The following is a 20,458-nucleotide window of genomic DNA, read 5'->3' as shown; positions in this document are numbered from 1 at the left end:
ATTTACCCAAATCACCCCCACCCACTCTCACAAACCCAATGGTTGTTGCAATGCTGAGTGAGAGTGACACACTTATCCTCTTCAAAGAGCATATAATTGATCTCTGGATGTTGTTATCTTCTTGGGAAGGATGGTAAATGACTACTACAAACGGAGAAGATAAAACTCTATGACATTTTATATAACAAAGGATAAAATCTTATCAAGCCTAGGTTCTTGTTAAAAAGAATTACTAAAAGTACAAGAAAAGTTAAAATTAGATTGTTTATGTGATGATTCAAGAGGAGATTGGCATTTTCTCTTAAACTTAACTTGATTATGGTATAAACTATATGAGTAGAGATAATCTTGACAACCATTAATAATAGAATAAATTTATTACAATGTTGCTGTTACAGTTCCTTGAGACAATTCTATGTACTTATTTCACTTGAAATGTTACGGTGAATTCGTGACCATTATAAATGCAGTATTGTTTCTGCAATCATGATGGCTTAGAATGTAATTGAGATACATAAAAAATTATTAATCATCAACAACATTCTGAGTTTAACATATGCGAAATGTGTAAGTTATCTCTGCCACTTTATATGCACAATAAGGAGATGAAAGTTGGTACCAGTTTTGCAATGGCATTTCAAACCCAGCATTTCAGCAGAATTTCAGAATAGTTTTTGTGTTAGATCGTCTTGCAAAATATAATCTCCTTTCACAACGGTTCTAAACTTCTTCTGGATCTCTTCTTTCTTTTTCTTTTGTTTCTCTTTTGGAAAAAGAAACTGAAATGACCATAATTACTATTTGAATACAAAGATCAACTAGTGCAGCAAAGCGGCATAGTCGTTACCCACATGTAGGGGCGTAAATCATAATTAAGTCGAGCTTGATCGAGCCGAGCTCTGTACAAACTTGGCTTGAACATAATTTCGAGACTAAGACAAAGAAAGAAGCTTGAATTGATTAATTTCAATGCAAATATATTTCGAGTTCTTACCGGACTAGAGTCTATTTTGAGTTTCTTAATAATCAAATTTTAGCCTATTTTAAATCAAGTTTGAACCAGGGTGGTTGTTTAGTGACCGCTCAAAAGTAGTTAATAATTTTTGGTCAAACAATGGATTGACATATCTCATCCATAGTTCCGTAATGTGTTAGGTGGATGATTGTGTTCCGTAATATGGGTCACCACAGCGCATGATCCTGCTAGTCTTGCTCTACAAGATCATATGCGTAAAGAATGGACTGATCCACCGTTGGGTTCTTCGTGTAATTCGAACTCTGAATGAAAACTTTTGTTTGTCATCTTTTCTCAACCAAAAAAAAATATTCATATCAAACTTGAATCCATCTTGAGTTGAAACTTGAATGGTAGAAAATAATTATTCGAATCATTATCTATCATTTAATTTAAAATATTATAAAAAAATAATATAAATTTTTTTATATAAACATAATATAATTTTCGGCCTCTTACAACCATTCTTTATTATATACTTAACTTGTTTCCTTCCTTGCAATTCCACATCCCCCAAAATTTTCATAAGTCCACATTAATTTCAATATCAGGTCACATTGTAAGTCATCGTTCCTAGCTCAGACTAACTTGATAATTCATATCTTGACTATTAGAGAGAATCTTGATGTTGGAATTTCATGATCACTGATAGAATTTTCATATTCTAGCATTCAAATATTAACGATAGTTGCTTGTCATTCTAGCTTCAAACAACCCTTTTTGTTGGAAATAATAGCAACCAGTGACTCATTTTAACCCATTTGACCTGTTTAAGAAACAAGTTGGGTCGGCTCGGGTCAACCCGCTGACCCGCAACCCGTTAATATATATAGACAAAATTTCTAACCTACCCTACCCCATCTCATATCTCACACTCTCACTATTTCATTCTCACCCTCTCACCATCAATTTTTATATTCTTCAAAGTGAACAATTTGGTCTTATATGTGAAAAAACCTAGACACACGTATGTATTTAACCTCTAGGCAATGATTTCAACTCTTTACTTATGTAAATTTGCGGAATAAATATCAAAGAGTAAAACATAGATGTTCAAATCAAGTTTGAACCATGCCGATTGTTTAGTGACCGCTCTGGTGGTAAAAGTAGTTAATAATTTTGCTCAAATAGTGGATTGGCAAATCTCATCCGTAGTTCCAGAATGTGTTAAGTGGATGGTTGTGTTCCATAATATCATGCTTTCCTTCACGACTAGGGTCACCTCAGCTCACGATGTGGCTAGTTTTGCTCTCCAAGATTGTATGTTTAACGAATGGTCTGATCCACCATTGGATCTTCATGTAACTCGAACTCTGAATAAAAACTTTTGTTTGCCTCCTTTTTTCAACCAAAAAAAAAATATTCAAATCAAGCTTGAATCCATCTTGAGTTGAAACTTAAATGGTAGAAAATAATATATAAATCATTATTCGAATCATTATCTATCATTTAATTTGAAATTTTAAAAAAGTGGTGATATGAAAGATTTTTTTATATAAATATCTATTCTAGTTTTAGTATATACTTATCAATGAAATTCGACAAATAATACAATTTTCAACATCTTACAATCTTTTTGAATTGTATACTCGTTTCCTTCCTTGCAATTCCACATCCCCCAAAATTTTCAAAAGTCCACATTAATTTCAATATCAGGTCACATTGTAAGTCATCGTTCCTAGCTCAGACTAACTTGATAATGCATATCTTGACTATTAGAGAGAATCTTGATGTTGGAATTTAATGATCACTGATAGAATTTTCATATTCTAGCATTCAAATATTAACGGTAGTTGCTTGTCATTGTAGCTTCAAACAACCTTTTTGTTGGAAATAATGGCTACCAGTGACTCATTTTAACCCATTTGACCCGTTTAAGTAACAGGTTGGGTCGGCTCGGGTCAACCCGCTGACACGCAACCTGTTAACATATATAGACAAAATTTCTAACCTACCCTACCCCATCTCATATCTCACACTCTCACCATTTCATTCTCACCCTCTCACCATCAATTTTTATATTCTTCAAAGCATAACAATTTAGTTTTATATGTGAAAAAACATAGACACACGTATGTATTTAACCTCTAGGCAATGATTTCAACTCTTTACTTATGTAAATTTGAGGAATAAATATTAAAGAGTAAAACATAGATGTTCAAATCAAGTTTGAACCATGCTAGTTGTTCAGTGACCGCTCTGGTGGTAAAAGTAGTGAATAATTCTGCTCAAACAGTTGTGTTCCATAATATCATGTTTTCCTTCACGAGTAGGGTTACCTCAGCTTATAATTCGGCTAGTTTTGCTCTTCAAGATTGTACGTTTAACAAATGGACTGATCCTCCGTTGGATCTTCATGTAATTCGAACTCTGAATGAAACCATAATATCTTGCTTGCCGTCTTTTCTCAACCAAAAAAAAAAAAAATTTCAAACCAAGCTTTAATCCATCTTGAGTTGAAACTTGAATGGTAGTAAATAATATATAAATCATTATTCAAATCATTATCTATCATTTAATTTGAAATATTATAAAAACAGTGATATGAAAGATTTTTTATATATAAATATCTATTCTAGTTTTTGTATATACTTATTAATAAATTTCGACAAATAATACAGTTTTCAACGTCTTACAATCTTTCTGAATTTTATACTCAGCTTGTTTCCTTCCTTGCATTTCCACATCCACCAAAATTTTCATAGTCCACGTCAGCTTCAACATCACAAGTCATCATTCCTATATAGGACCAACTTGATAATTCATACCATGACTTTTAGAGAGAATCCTAATGTAAGAATTTCATATAATCATTCATAGAATTTTTATACTCTAGCATTTAAAAGTTAATGGTTGTTGCTTGTCATTGTAGCTTCAAACAATCTTTTTTATTGGAAATAATGGCAACAATGTTTACTAACTTGTTTACTACGTTGATCGGTAAACCTTGACTTGGACTTGGTTGATCCAAGTGGAAAAGAACATACACAAATGCTCGACAATGACTAGCATGCATTACACACGAATCTTGACTCCCACTTTCTATTAGTGAGGAAACATAATGTATAGATAGCTATCTTCCAAAGTCATGTCACACTATCCAATTCATATACGCCACTTCAACTACTATTCTTCTTTTTCTTCTTAGAAATATAATTTGCTTGACTTAGTTTACTTCATATCTTGTCACTTAGTAGGTGAAGAAGAAGATGTGAATCACCCTCCTCTACAGTAAAAGAAAGGATTAAGTTTTGCAAAACTATCTCTGAAGGGCATTTAAGTTTCAGAAATTTGGATATAAATGTTCTGTTCTGTTCTTTTCTTTTCTTTTCTTTTCTTTTTGTTGCAAATATATATATTAGACTACCAAAAGAGAGTTCCTACCTTTTGAATCAGACAATGAATTAATTAGAGATATAAATTGGCCTTGGTTTGAAGAGCAATAATTGGAGTTGTATATGGCTGCATGAGTCTATTGCCATGCTTTCTCCTTGCCATTTGAACTACCAACTTGTACCCTTGTAACCAAAGAAATAATTATTTGAGCCATCTTTCACTGAGTTAAATGAAAAGGGTCATCTTAACCAAACATTTGTTTTTTAGTTGTCATATTTTCATTTAACCAAACATTTGTTTTTCAATGAAAAGTGAGGAATAAAGTGGATGAGAATCTAAGTTGCATTTTATTCTTTTGCTTAACCCATGACATGCATCACTTGTAAAGCTTATAAAAGTTAAAAACTTAAAAAATTTTCTTTTCCATTAAAATTTGCCTCATTTTGTTTATGTAACAAGTTTGAATCAAACTAATGTATCTAGATGTGCTTCATAAATATATGTCTTTGACCTCAGACACTAATTGCTTAGTATTTACTTGTCATGGTAGTTGTAAACAAATGTTATGAACTTGATTATAAGGAATAAATACTCAACTTGGATGGAGATTTCGTTGTAATTCCAACTACATAATTATTAAGGAAAACTTTCTAATAAACATCATACACTATTATTTTTGATTTAACACACTGTGTTTGAGGATTTTGTAACCTAAAATTCCTTCTTCTTTTTTTCTCTATAATTTTCATAGCACATCCCGAGTTAATTAAATTCAACCAATTTCAAATAGAAAGGTAATAAATAAGAAATATTATGTTAAAAATACAAAAGATAATTCCAATTATCTAAATTATCCTCCTGTAGAATAGATTTAGGATGAGTAATGTAATGAGTAAAGTTATATAAAGTATAGACTAAAATTAATGATAATTAGTTAAATTATTATTACGGTGTTATATAAAATTATAGAGAAAAATGAGAGGTCTAAGAACACATCCTTAATAACGAATTATTAATTAAAAAGTGATTAAAATTATACGGTGTTTTGTAAAAAGTTTTCTGGTTTTCTATTATTAAACAGCCATGTCAAATCATAAAGTAGATGACTACGTGGAATTTCTTTAAAAAATAAAATTATAAAGTAATAATACTCAAGACATAGTAGAAAAGGGCACATTATGCAACCTATGATGCCGTGTCGCCTCCACTGGTTGTAAGACTGCGAGGTTTTATTAGAGTTTTGCATTATAAAGTGATATAATAGATTTTCTATTTTATAATTTTAATACAAAGTTATTTAATTTCACTATTTTCTATGAAAGTTTGGCTTACAATCTATTATCAGTTTGTCATTATAAAAATAAATAATATTTTTTTTTTTAAAAAGGGTAAGTTTTAAATCTAAGGAATTAAGCATTCTTATTTATTACTCTCCTCCTATCTCTTAAACTCACAAGCTTCGTCAAAGAAAATATAATAGAATGAAGAGTAGATGATATGTTTATATAAAGAAGATAAGTGTTTGATACCTCGGAAAGATGATACTCCACTAGGGGTTGCATGGGGTTTATAAAGGGGTAGACAGACCAAAGTTGAAGAGTTACTTTGGCAAGTTGGTTGAGAAGTCAAAAAGAAGTTATTTGGAAAATCCAAAATTGAGAAAAAGTCTAGAGTTTTCTAGAGGACTCCCAAATGTTTTAGGCAGCCAGTGGCCTAAACCCAGCTTAGCCCAAATTGATTACCGAGTCTACTAACAGATCCAATAGCCTAAATAAATGGTGTGGACATCCCTTGCACATTAGGTTAATATTACGTTTGTTTGAATAAAACAAGTAATCTAATTGGAAGTTGATGTCACATAGAGACTCAAATATTTTGAAAAAAAAAAGATCATACATATAGAAGCTTGGGGAGCTATGCTACCTAGTCAGTTATCCTATTACTCTCTCAATAAATAAATAAAAATCTATTTCAAGAAAAATATATATATATTGATATTTGTTATGGAAAAAACTATCGTTTAAGTTAACTAGATCATAATAATAGGTTAGATAAATATTTGAATACCAAATACTTGATAATACACAAACATCTACAGCCTCTGATAGAAAATCCCAAGAACAAAAATTGGTAGATTTCCTCATAAAAGACTTCGCCTTCTTTAAGTAATAGTTTACTAGGTATATATGTCGATAGATCTTGACTTGGTAGTGGAAAAAGAACATATGCAAATGCATTACACGAAACCTTTTTAAAACAAAAATCTGTAGATTTCCTCACAAAAGAGTACTTCACCTTCTTATAATATGTAATATTCTCTTATGAAATATAGTTTACAAGGTTTGTTGGTAGACCTTGACTTGTAGTGGAATTGAAAGAACATAATCCGCTCCAGATCTGCATGCATTACACAAATCTTGATTCCCACTTTCGATTATTTAGTGAGGAAATTAACATGCATGATGTATAGTTATATATATCTTCCTATGTCATATCACACCATCTAATTGATTGTTACTTATGCCACTTCGTCCACTATATATATATTGGTCTGGACCTGGAGTGGGAATAATAAAAACCATGGCTAAACTTACGTCCTCCACCACTCATGGAGTTTTACTTCTACCTCTCTACCTTCTACTCCTCCACATCTTCTCTCCCTCTCTATCTCTAGAGACCACCAAACTACGAGGAAGTTGCGTTGCGAGTGAGAGAGATGCACTTCTCACCTTCAAAGAGGGCATCAATACTCTACATGGGAGGTTATTATCTTCTTGGGAAGGCCAAGATTGCTGCAAATGGAGGGGTGTCATGTGTAGCAACAAGACGGGGCACGTTGTCAAGCTCGACCTCCGAGTCGACCACGATCGACTTCTACCATTTTCGATGAGCAGCGACATTAGCCCTTCTCTTCTCGCTCTAGAGCATCTTAACTACCTCGACCTAAGCTACAACGACTTCGGAGGTCGGCAGATACCGAAATTCATGGGCTCCTTCAAGAACTTGAAGTATCTCAACCTCTCTAATGCAAACTTCGGTGGTAGCGTACCTCCTCAGCTTGGTAATCTAACTAAGCTGCTCCATCTTGATGTTGGTGGTAATTACTATTTGCAATCGGTTGATCTTGTAGCTTGGTTACCACGTCTCTCCTCTTTGAAGCACCTCGATATGAGCTATGTGAACCTCAGTGCTGCTGTGGATTGGGTGCAAGCCTTGAGCATGCTTCCAACTTCTTTAAGAGTCCTTCATCTATCTGGTTGTAGTCTCAACGCCACACTCGCTTCTCTCCCTCTTTACTCTTCTAATCTCACAACACTCGTGACCCTTGATCTTGAGTATAACGACTTTCAGGGTCCTATTCCTAATGGTCTACTGGGAAACATGACCTCCCTCAAAGAACTTCAACTCGGAGGCAATGATCTCGTCGGCATGATACCGAAGACTATGAAGAATCTACACAAATTGAAAGTGCTCGATCTAGGTTGGAATCAGATCAGTGGGGACATAGCAGAATTGATGGAGAGGCTGCCGCACAAGATACAATCATTGTATTTGATGGTAAATAATTTGAATGGAAGCCTCCCAACTTGGATCGAGAATATGACCAGTTTAAGCACTCTTGATCTCGGTTACAACAGTCTCACCGGTTCCATACCTTCCGGGATGGGAAAGCTCACTAATCTCAGTTACTTGGACTTGAGTTCCAACCAGTTGATCGGCATGATATTAGAAGACTATTTTACAAGCCTGACGAGATTAGAGATGCTAGACTTGTCAAATAACTCCTTGACCATGGGAGTACATCCAAATTGGATCCCTCCATTCAGATTGAAGGAAGTCGACTTGAGCTATTGCAAGATGGGACCCCATTTTCCTACATGGATTCAATCACAGACTAACATTACTTTTCTAGGTATGTCTAGTGCAGTAATTATCGATAGGTTGCCAGATTGGTTTTGGAATGTAATTTCACAGGTCGAATATCTTGACCTCTCCCTTAACCAGATCAGCGGAGTGTTACCAATGACTCTAGAGTTCCTATCAACAGCTGACTCTATAATCCTGCATTCAAACCAGCTCAAAGGTCGGTTACCAAAGTTACCGATGGGTCTTAGGTACTTAGATCTCTCAAGAAATTATATATCAGGTCCACTTCCACTATACCTTGGAACTATAGAGTTGAAATACTTGCTTCTTTCAAACAACCTTATCAGTGGAACCATCCCATCATCTTTGTGCGACCAATTGCAGTCCTTAGAAGCTCTAGATCTATCAAACAACCACCTCTCAGGACAGCTTCCTGAATGCTGGACTAGTGGTAACTCTTTTAGAGCCAAAAGTGATTGGAGAGATGTAGGTTCGAATCTTACCATTATACATTTCCGCAACAACCGTCTTTCTGGTAAATTTCCTTTATTTTTCCGAGGTTGCCAATATCTTTCATTTCTTGATCTCTCTTATAATAACTTCACTGGAAACTTACCGATATGGATAGGAACAAGACTACCCAATTTAGTCTTCCTCCTGTTAAAGTCTAACATGTTTTCTGGCCATATTCCTATTAAGCTTTCCAAACTTGACCACCTTCAAATTTTGGACCTTGCTCACAACAATCTATCAGGAACCATAGCCCCATCCCTCGTGAACTTCAAAGCAATGACTCTTATCTCTCCATCTATATTTAACGATATTGATTATTACAATGATTTCTTTAGCTTATTTGTGATCACAAAAGGGCAAATTTTAGAATACCAAAGTGACAAGATCTTTTTCATATTAAGCCTTGATTTATCAGGAAATAGTTTAACTGGAGAAATCCCTAAACAGGTAGGTGCCCTTGCTGGATTAAAAAACTTGAACTTGTCAGCAAATCGATTGACGGGAAATATTCCAGAAACGATGAATGGTCTACGGTCATTGGAATCTCTTGACCTATCGAATAATGAGCTCTTTGGTGAAATTCCTTCTACACTCTCAGCTTTAACTTTTTTGAGTCACTTGAACTTGTCCTACAATAATCTCTCAGGAAGAATTCCAACAGAGGGTCAACTTGAAACATTCGACGATCCAACTATCTACATTGGGAACAGCAATCTTTGTGGGCCTCCTACATCTAAGAATTGCTCTGGAAATCAAACTACTATGAGTGATCTTCTAGAACATGAAGATGGATATAATATGTCATCTCTTTATTTCAGCATGGGACTAGGATTCGCAGTGGGATTCTGGGTGATTTTTGGTACCTTGTTGTTTAAGAGGACATGGAGAACAACATATTTTCTCTTGGTTGATGACATCTGTGATAGAATATATGTATTTATGGTTCTCAAGTTGGTTAGACTCAATGCCAGGATTAAGAAGAAATAAAGGAGAGGAGCAGGGTTGCTATTGAAGGAGTTTGGAAGGTTTGAACTATGGAAATCGTTCACTGATTAAAGGCATAGAAGGCCAAATCCATCATATAATATTATTTCACTTTCTTATATTATTTGCGGTCTTTTCTATAGTAGCATGATATTACCCAATTTATATGCTTATTTTCTTAATTACCATTGCTTTTGTAACAAATTCAATGTACATACCACCATCATTTGAGATTATAATAACATATATGTTTATCCAGATGTGCTTCATAAATATATGCCATTTAATTGGTATTTACTTATTATCTTAGTTCCAAACAATGGTTATGAACTTGATTATAAGGAATCAATACGATTGACTCAACTCCAACTGCATAAATTATTGAGGGAAATTTTTAAAATAACATCCTACACTATTGTTTTTAAATGAACACTCTATTTTCTAGAATTTTGTAACCGGAATACTCTTTTTTCTCTAAAATTTTCATATTGCATTCTGAGTTAATTAAACTCAAATATTTTCAAATGGAAAGCTAGAAAATAAGAAATATTATGTTAATTATACTAAAGATAATTTCTAAAATATGTAAATTATTCTCTCGCGGAATGGGGATATAGTTTAAGAATGGTGGGTCAAACGTTTAAAATTTTTCAAGGATATTTATTAATTTAATTAGCTGAGTTATATAAATTATATACTAAGATTAATGATAGTTTGTCAAAGTAATATTGTGGTATTATATGAAAGTTATAAAAAAAAAAAAGCGATCTAAGTATAAAAATATAAAGTGTTAATTAAAAAATAATAAAATTATAAGGTGTTATTTAAAAAATTTCTAATTATTAAACAGTTCGAGCAATGAGACTAGACTTAATCAAACGGCCTAGCCCGCCCATCCCCGACCCGGTTTGGACCGGGCTAAGCCCGGCCTGGACCTGGTTTAGGCCCGGCCCCGCCCGAGCTCGAACTACCCATGGGTGGCACAGGCCAACCCTTTGCCAGCCCGACCAAGCTCGGAAGCATGTCGTTTGGCCCGCAACTAGGCCAGCTCATTCTCTACAGTAACCCGCCCGTTCTACTACAGTAAAACCCAACGAAAATTTTGGTACTGTACCGTTTTACATTTTTTTAAGCACACCTTTAAGTTTTTAAAATTTTTTTTTAAATGGAGGAACATAAATATTTTTTAAAAAAATAAGCTAATAGTAAAAAAATTCTAAAAAATAGCTAAAATATGAGTTGGGCTGAATAATTAGTGGGTCGGGCCGGCTTGGCCCGATCGGTTAGCCCAATCTCTTATGGGCCAACGGGCGGTAACGGGCTAGACTATTCTAGCCCATCCCGAGTGATTGGTGAGTCGGACCGTGAACAAATACTTAAAATCAATTAGCCCGAAAAGCCGGCCCAACTCCGGCCCAGCCAGCCCGATGATCATGTCTAAATGAGACAAATCATCTCATCTTTTATCTTGTTTTCTTCCACAACCATAAAAAATTTTCAGTGACTTGGCTGCTCCAAAAAATAGTTGATTTGGGTCATAATAATAAGTGTAAATTTGAGTTTTAGATAAATATTTGAGTGCCAAATGACATAAAATAAAATAAAATAAATCTAATTAGTGGGCTTATATGCTCGTATATATTTTTTGCAAATTTACATTATATAATAAGGGAAATTGCATCATATTGATGCATATAACCAAATCATATAATTAGTGGGCATACTTAACCTGAGTTTTTTACCAACCTAGCCCTCTTTTAAACTTTATTTACACAAATATACACACCCTAAATTTTAGTACCAAAATGTTGTGTGTTACTATAGCTATATTTAAAATATTGATAAATTCAACATTTTATTTTTAATAAAAATATCAAAATATTTATTTTATAATACGCTAAACTATTCAGCGTTTAAAGTCTTCTTCATTTAATGTACCATTCAAGAAGACAATTTAACATTCATTTGAAATAATTTAAATTTCATATAACAAGTAAGAACAAACAAGATTCTTTTACATTCTAGTCTTGATATAGGCGCAAAAGTTTTGTCGAAATCTATGCCTTCTTTCTGAGCATATCCTTGAGCAACTAATCTAGCTTTGTTCCTAATGATCATACCATTTTATTCTAAAATATTCACTTGGTACCTATCCAAACATCATTACACACAAATTTTTCAAAAGTTAAGCTTGAGCTTAGCTTGTTTAATAAATGAGCCCATGATCTTTTTTGACACCCCTAACCCTAGTTGGAGCTTGGCCTGCCTCATTCAATCTTTTTGCTAGTATAAGCCCTAAACTTGGATAATCCTCAAGTTTCAAAACCATGGGCTGGCCCAGAATGCACTTAATAAGGCTAAAAGCTTCTGGGCTATAATATGGCTCATAAAATTATTTATTATTTGAGGGTAGAACTAAATTTTTAACTCAGCATTATGGAGGAAACAAAGGATTAATTAATTAAAAAAAAGAGACCCAAATGGATCTGAAATGATACATGCCTAAGTTGAAAACCATAGATCTCAAATAATTCTCTCGTCGTCGTCGTCGTTGTTATTTTAGAGATGATAACTTAATAATGTGTCGGTTAAACAGGTGGTAATAAGATTCAAACTCGAAAAACATTCATATAACATGAGCTCTTTTAACCATCTCAATACTACTACGATCTTATCTACAAATTGCTCATCATTTAGGCAAATAATATGAGTAAACTGTTCTTTTCTTTTGTTGTTTGCTATTTCTCCACATGGTGTGGATGTGATACCAATTCCAATGTGGAGCATACTTGCCTTTTTCCCATGTTCTTGTTAGGTATACCTCTTTAGATACAATGCACTGCACCATTAGAAATCTCTTTGTTAGGTATGAGTTCACCTCTTTTAACAAGTAGGTCCAAATCCTACTATGTTTCTTTACATTGGATGTTTATGAATTGGATTTTTATTATTCGACTCCTATAATTTACTTTTATTACCTAGAAACACCCTATAGAGATGAGAAATTTAATTGTATACATTTAATGACAATAATACTCCTAAGAACAACACAAAGAAGAAGGGTAAAGTCATCCAAGCACCCAAAGATTAAAAAAACAAAAGGATACAATTAAGCTTCTCGGGGTAGAATACTCATCTCTAGGAATCACAAAAATATGTGGTCGACTAAAATAAGAAGCCCAATTAGCTCTGTAGGACAAAAGAAAAGAAAACGAAATAGTGCCATAACAACTTATGGTGACAAATTTATATCTCAAATAAATCAAAAAATTGCATAAGTTTATTGATAATATCTATAGCAATGCTGTTACGATCCGATTATATGGGTTAAGTCGAGTCAAGTTAGTTACTTAGCTATATTTTATTATTTTAAATTTTAAATAAATTAGATAATCTGCATGTGGATCCGATCCACTAGGGATTTTTACTCCTATAAAATAGAGATAGACATAGTGTTGATAAAAATGATCGGAAGAAATTTGAGTTTAGCCAAATTATTGTTTTGGTCCTTATATTTTATCTAGTTATTAGATCATAACCATAGAAACATCCCAACTTTCTAACCCTAGCCACTTTCCTCCTCGAGCACCTACCCTATGGTCGTCCGTCACCATCCAACGACCGCTGCAACATCGGATATTTACCGTTCTGCCCCTATTCTGACCTATCTCCACTATTTTATTTTTAACTTTTTATCTCGGCTTCTAATTGAGGTGAAACTAGAGCCATTAGAACCCTAACTCATGAGGTTACCTTTATTTAAATTTTTATAATTTTATTACGTCAGAATAAGTCCAAATCTGATTCGTAACAAATGTTAGAACCCCCTTCAACAATGAGGCATCAGCTTCAAAGGCTGAGGGCACCTTGATAGGCCTATCAATGATATGGGGAGACAAAGGGTAAAGTTGTAAGTATGAATCAGACTTGAACTCCAAATAGAGGTAGATTAAGTGATTTTATTTTTCTTAATTTTCAAAATGGACAAAATAGTTTTAAGGCGATAAAAGTAAGATACAAGAATCAATTGATGATTTATAATAAGAGTAAAAAAAAAAGATAGGATGCATTAATTGTAAAAACTTTTATAAACTTGATGGAATCATACCCAATTAGTGGTTCCAAACAAAATTAATCAATATAGTGGAGGCCCATATCCTATATTAATATTTATTCATAGCATAGGTAGTGGGTATAAGTCTCTTTTGATGAATTAATTAAAAATAATGGAACAGTAGGTTGTATCTAAATATGCATCAGAGAAAGATAGGGATGCATCCAGATTCCAGAGACATGCCTAGATCTTGTCAAAGACTACTGAATACCTAACCATGAGCAAGTGAAGGGATGGGTGTGGTTCCCCTTTGCACGACTTTTGGAGCAACGTCACCGTATGAAAGCTTGCATGCATCATGCATGCACGAACGAATGATACATTTGGTGTCACATCTTTATCTCCTCCATCTTCTTCTAAAATATAAATATAAAATGATATAAAGATGGAGAAGAATAAGAAACATTTGATCATTTTTCTCAAAATTTTGTTTTGTTTCTATGATTTATGAGCCCATAGTAGGGGTGAAAATTGATCTAATAAATCTCGAATCGATTCCATTAAGTCTCCGAGTTTTGAAAATATGGGTTAAAATTATATTTTTTATTCGTCTCGATATTTAAATTCGTATCCGTATAGGGATATAAAATACCATTGTGTTATAAACTTCGATAATATCATACATTCTTATAGATTTAAAGAATAAATATAGATATATCCAATATCTATATCTATATTTTCATATACATAGTAATTAAGTTAACTATTCATATTCGTATCGCTACTTGAAAAAAAATACAGATACGATACAATTTTAATATTATTCTATTCTCATCTATTATATTTCACCTCGTAGGCTATATATGAGTTGGATAAAGAGATCAATCGAGCAAATCTTCTCAAAATAATAAGCAATCAACCAAATTTAGTTGCGTAAACTTTTTCAAATTGGTAAATGCTATACAAATATTAGAATTAACCTCTAAGTTTAATTAATCAACTTTTTTTATTCAAAACTAGTATAATATTTAAAGGGGCATCTCGTCTCGTGATTAGGTTGGCCATTGATGAATTTCCTTGATCAATTATACTAAAGAATTGGACCAACAAACTTGAGCTAATCATTGGAAGTAAAGCTCATGGAATGCATTTCCATGAGAATTCTAACTCATCTAAATAACATCAAGAATCTCAACAACAAAAAAAATAGAAGATTGGGAAAAATATTAAGACATAAAAAGAATCGCAAACATAAAGAAAATGAGGTGTATTACATTAATGAATATATATAAGTGAATTATTTTCTTTGTAGCTTCTCTAACATCCTCATTGAGTCAGATTCGCTGCTCTTTGTCAATGCGCTCAACGGTGTCCATAAACTGTTGTGGTCCATTCAAATTTTGGTTGAGGGTTGTATTCTTCTGTTATCCAATCTCTTTCTCATCGTCGCACTTCTCATATTTATTTTGAAGCAAGACAAATTAGCAGATCGACTAACTAACATGACTCGCTATTAAAATTTTAGATGTACTTGGGAAAGGGTCTATTATAATTCAATTATCCAATTTTAAAACTTCGAAGTTACCGGGGCTATTGTAATCCATGAAAAATTTCATTCATAGGTGAAGTTGGATTTAAAATGAAATCTAAACCATAGGTAAAAACCAATATAAGACTCCAAGAACTAATATTTTCAACTGAATATATCGGTATTGACCAAAACTTTGAACAACGAAACTAATAATCATGTTGTATTAACTATTTTTACCTTTGATCACATAAAGAAAACTAATAATCATGCTGTATCTATGATCCATTAAAAGGCAACCACAAACATTAATGTTGCTGGTGACACTCACCCTTCCTCTAGGCTTAACTCCATAACAAATTGCAAATTTCTAGTGGCTAAGATTATATATATATATATATATATATATACATGTGATTGTCACATAATTAATTTCTTTCTAGAAACTATTTTATCATTATTTTATAAGGCGTGTTATATATATATATATATATTTTATTAAGACAACCTTCAGAGAATGAGAGATATTAAGATAGTTGAGAGAGTCAAAGTGTGATTAAAAAAAATTAGAAAAAAAAAGTAACAATAGGTTATAGTTCAAGAGCCAACAATAAGTTAGTGCTAAGATGGTTAAATATATATATATAACTGTAAGAATATTACTCTAAGAATACAATTAATTTGGAACAGCTCAGAACCACAAGAAGAGTAGCTGTGATATGATCTACTGTAGGGGCCATCAAAGGAGACAAAATTATCACAGATAGCAGAGCAGCCTCCCCTCTTCTCACTCTTGTCTTTATCCCCACAGCTACGGGCGAGCCGCTCGAGGAATCGAATCCGTCCCCACTCGTGTGTTTGTGTTTGTGTGATTGTTTAGTTTCCTCGAATCGTCGTTAAGAAGCTCTCCACAATCTCAACTTTGATATGGGGGGGAGAACTGTGAAGGATTCTGATTTCTGAGAGGTGGTCTTTTGAGGGAAACGAGGCTCTTCTCTTTGCTAAAGTTTGGATCTTTCTCGCTCCTCGCGCTCTTATCTTTAATGGGTCTCCTTTCGATTCAAAACTTGGAGTAGTTCGCAAATTGAGGAGAAATTTTACATAAAGCTTCGATCTTTCTGGGGCTTCTCTTAGTTTTTTTTTTCTTCTTCTTCTTCTTCTTCTTCTTCTTTTTTAATTTGTATTCAAAGATGGCATTTTTATTTTGAGTGTGTGGATAAAGATTGTTGAGCATATACTTCTTTGACAGTTCCCTGCGCTTCTTATTCCTTCTATTAAAGCCGACCTCTTCTTCCCTTTTCTTTTCTTTTTGTATTTATTTTTTCTTTCTCTTTGGAATATTTGTCCTCAAATGTACCCTGGATTGAGATAATCCATCCATCCGCTGATTAAAAAAACCTCTCCTTTATCATCTCATCTTCTGCCCACCACTTTGTTATCTAGATATTGAAAGAATTCAACTAGAAAATCCAACCAAAGGATGCTTAGGCACAATGTCGGTGGTGGAGGATCTACAAGCAAGCCTTGTAAGATCCGAAAGCGCGGCTGTTCGTCGCTGTCGTCGGCGGCTTCTTCCTCTGCCCTGAAGAAGAACAGGCTCAAGAGGGCAATTCTTGTTCGTAGGAGGGGTGGATCCACCACTCCTATTCCGGCATGGAAAACCAATGCTGGGTCATCATCTTATTCCACAAAGGTTTCTGAAACATCTCAAACTAAGCAATCATACAACTGTGGAGAAGGATTGCGAGCCTCGATTTCGGCTCGCAAGCTTGCTACTGCACTCTGGCAAATGAATGGAGTCCCTTCAGCAGAAATGATCAGGGAGTTGCAGGAGAAAATATTTAAGAAGGAGATGAGAAGAAGAAGAAGAGGTAACATCACAAGGCTTATCCACCCAGGATCTCAAAGCACTGTCACAGAAGTGAGTATTGAAATGTTAATTTTGTATATTCTTTTGGCAATGTGAAGGTATCTCCCATGATATGATTTATTTGCAATCTCTCATTGTAGATTTCGGATCAATCCAGAATTAGCACTCATATGAGAATAATTCCAGTGTCTAATCAGAAATCTTTGTCCAATGAGCAAAGTCGTAGATCATCAGATTTACTAAGCAATGCTAGTGGAATGGAGGTAATTAAGCCCCGCTGTGTTCTTCCTTTTCCATTTTAGTTACAATATAATCTTGCTGAATAGAAGTTTTTTGGTTGCAGAGCTGATGATTCCCTATATTTTCTATGATTAACATGCATAATGGGTTGATTGAATAAGTTCATAGTAAGAAAGAAAAAGGATGTTACTCTAACTTTTATATTCACAAAGGATATTAGATTTTCTTTAGCTGCTCTAATTGAGTTACTTTCTTCAGACTAAAATTTTTGAGAGAATGTTTATACGTAGAAATACATCTATTGAAGCTTTTATATCCTTGTAATGATAGATTCCCTCTGGTTTGCCAATATGGAGGAAATGATCGCGACAAGTCCCCGCATATATTCCCGGGCAAACGCTCTACAGGGTTCATAACTACTATTGTTACTATAGGACACCGAGTTTATTAACCCATGTCTGCTCTTTATTCTTTCCTTACAATTGCAAGAATGATGCTTTGCATATTCCCTTTGCAGTGTTAATGTATCACTAGGACCACATCCATCTGCTCAGTGGTTTTCAACTTTTCATTCATTCTCTACAAGGAAGAGGACAACTGGTTGGTCCACATAATTAACCATACATGCTCATGAACCAGATATGAAGGAACGCCCAATAATAGTCAATAGCTCATCACCTTCATACTTTCCTGGATCACTCTTGGGAGTGTGAATTAAGTGGAACTAATTCTGGCAGAATCTCTAGATTTTTAGTAGTCGGCTTTGTTTGCTAAACAGATAGTTCAGCATTGACAAAATCATGCAACCTAATGAGAAAGCAAGTGCATTGAAGCATGGGAACTAGATGTACTACAAGTTATTGGAAGAGTGTCAATGCTTATACAGAAGATATGGAAATACTAAAGAAATCTAAGATTGTTTATTGCTTACTAGGTTAACTTTTAGGCATTTGAACTAGCTCTGAATTTAAAGATGTTGGTTGCTTTTATTGTACATGATCAATACAGTGGATTTCTACAACATTCAAGTTTCTTACTGTGCCCTCATGTTTGCAGATCTCCACAAGTTCGCGAAACCTTGCTTCTGCAACTTCAGCTAGAGAAAAAACAAGCCACTTGAACTATTTAAATAGCAGTTTAACTGCATCTAGAGAACTTCTAAAAGTATTGGTGCATGTCTGGGGACCTGGAGAGAAGCATTCATCTGTCATCTCCCTTATGTCTGCTCTTTGTTCCGAGCTGGACCAGGCCCATGTTCATGTCCATGAGCTTATTCGAGAACAAAGATCTCGTAGTAGCCAAGCCAGCTGCTCTAGGAAGTGCTCCTCAGAAGAAAGGAAAGCATGGAAAAACAAAGAACAGGAAAGGATCAGGGATGAAGTTCAATCCATCATGAACAATCTTGAGAAAGAAAGGAATTCAAGGAAAAGAGCCGAAAGGTTGAATAAAAAACTAGGGATGGCATTGACCCATATGGAGACATCACTATTGGAGGCAACAAAAGAGCTTGAGAGGGAGAGAAGATCAAGAGAAATTGTCGAACGAGTCTGCGGTGAATTAGTTAGGGGAATTGGAGAAGACAAGGCCGAGGTAGAAGAGATGAGAAGGGAGTCCGTCAAGGTACAAGAAGAAATAGAAAAGGAGAGAGAAATGCTTCAGCTTGCTGATGAGTGGCGTGAAGAGAGAGTTCAGATGAAGCTTTCAGAAGCAAGGCATCAATTTGAGGAGAAGAATGCTGCTATTGATCAACTGAGGAATGAGCTCGAAGTATTTTTGACTTCAAAGCTAACAGAAGAAGCTAGACATGATCATCAGTCTCTTGAAGGCACTACATTTAAGGATCAACAGCAATTGCATAGATCAGCTGAAGGTGAAGAAGATAATCATGAAGACAATGATGAAATATACTCGGAAGACAGTGGTGATTTGCCGTCAATCGAGCTCAACATGGATAGCAACAGCAAGAGCTATAGCTGGAGTCATGTTGCTGCAGACAGGATAGACAAGAACAAATCAGCTTCAATTAAGGAAAAACTTGAGATGAGATCAAACTGTGAAATCATGTCAAAGTCTGTCTATTCTTCAGATGGAAGCACAAGGGAACGACTTCACCGGGATGTCAGCAAAAAACTTCAACAATTGGGTGACGAATTGGGTGAAGGAAGATTGTCTTACAGCAGCAACCTACTAGATACAGTGGCCGAAAAGTTACAACAAGATGCAGAAAGATACAATGCAGTGAAGGGACTCAGAAACCATATGCTAGCTGGTTATAGATATATTCCAGCATAAGGTATACCAAGTCCTGCAAGGTAATGGAGCAGACTGCATAGCTTTGCAAGACTTGAAGAATCTAAGTTTCTGAAAGGTTGCTTGGTTGCTGAGATGACAAAAATAACTGAAGGTAAATCAAAGTTAGATTGGCAGGAAACAAGATTAAATCATATCACTCTCACAAAGAGGTAGAAATAATATATCCAAATATAATCTTCAATTGATTGATGTCTTGTAAGGCAATTCTAAAGTTGAATCAGTCTGCCTCCTGGAAGGCAATTCTAAAGTTGGATCAGTCTGCTTCTTATATAAGAGATCAAATTTAAGAATTTTGCGCTTCGCCATTGGCTAAATTCGACTGAATAATAATCTGTACAGATCACAGTTCTAAATATTACTTTCATATCTATCTATTATTCAATTGTTTTCCTTGTATGTTTTTCTTTTTTTCCCAGTATCTCGTAAAATTTCACATATATAATTGTTACATTCATCTCCCGTAGGATAACTTTAGGAGTTCAAAGTTGTCTTCTAAATGAGGGGATATTAATCTATTTTAGTGAATAAAAAAATTCGTAGAGTCCCAAGATTCAGAAACTGAAAATATGTATAAAACAAATAAATGCAAAATACAAATAATTTTGGTTAAAATTCATGGCCGGTATATTTTTTTCGTATATAAAATAATTATTGAACCAAATAAGGAAGCTGACCAGATCGACCCGTGCAATCCAACCAGTTTATTAGCAAAAAGCCTTTTAGCTTTCTAATTGGCAG

General features: G+C 34.3%; 2 protein-coding genes across 2 annotated transcripts; both read left to right on the top strand.

The window, feature by feature from the left end:
- Nucleotides 1-7,026: 7,026 nt before the first annotated feature.
- LOC140797328 (receptor-like protein EIX2) lies at nt 7,027-9,957 on the top strand. Its single transcript, XM_073150685.1, has 2 exons — nt 7,027-7,391; nt 7,482-9,957. Exons 1-2 carry the CDS (start codon nt 7,163-7,165, stop codon nt 9,716-9,718), a joined length of 2,466 nt encoding a protein of 821 aa, XP_073006786.1. The 5' UTR covers nt 7,027-7,162; the 3' UTR covers nt 9,719-9,957.
- Nucleotides 9,958-15,968: 6,011 nt separating this feature from the next.
- Nucleotides 15,969-20,102, top strand: LOC140798164 (uncharacterized). The gene is made up of 3 exons (XM_073151928.1): nt 15,969-17,218; nt 17,308-17,430; nt 18,464-20,102. The coding sequence occupies exons 1-3, from the start codon at nt 16,778-16,780 to the stop codon at nt 19,697-19,699; spliced, it is 1,800 nt and encodes a 599-aa protein (XP_073008029.1). The 5' UTR covers nt 15,969-16,777; the 3' UTR covers nt 19,700-20,102.
- Nucleotides 20,103-20,458: the final 356 nt, after the last annotated feature.

Source organism: Typha latifolia, chromosome 11, assembly GCF_019914945.1.
Source record: "Typha latifolia isolate L0001 chromosome 11, TyphaL0001v2, whole genome shotgun sequence".
Classification (NCBI taxonomy): Eukaryota; Viridiplantae; Streptophyta; class Magnoliopsida; order Poales; family Typhaceae; genus Typha; species Typha latifolia.
The sequence above is the reverse complement of the archived record's forward strand: the minus strand, read 5'-3'. Positions and strand labels throughout refer to the sequence as shown.

Coding starts and splice junctions, on each gene's coding strand:
- LOC140797328 (XM_073150685.1), top strand. CDS start 7,163: ATGTGTAGCAACAAGACGGGGCACGTTGTCAAGCTCGACCTCCGAGTC. Junction 7,392..7,481: donor CTCTAATGCAAACTTCGGTG/GTAGCGTACCTC, acceptor TTGATCTTGTAG/CTTGGTTACCACGTCTCTCC.
- LOC140798164 (XM_073151928.1), top strand. CDS start 16,778: ATGCTTAGGCACAATGTCGGTGGTGGAGGATCTACAAGCAAGCCTTGT. Junction 17,219..17,307: donor CTCAAAGCACTGTCACAGAA/GTGAGTATTGAA, acceptor CTCTCATTGTAG/ATTTCGGATCAATCCAGAAT. Junction 17,431..18,463: donor GCAATGCTAGTGGAATGGAG/GTAATTAAGCCC, acceptor TCATGTTTGCAG/ATCTCCACAAGTTCGCGAAA.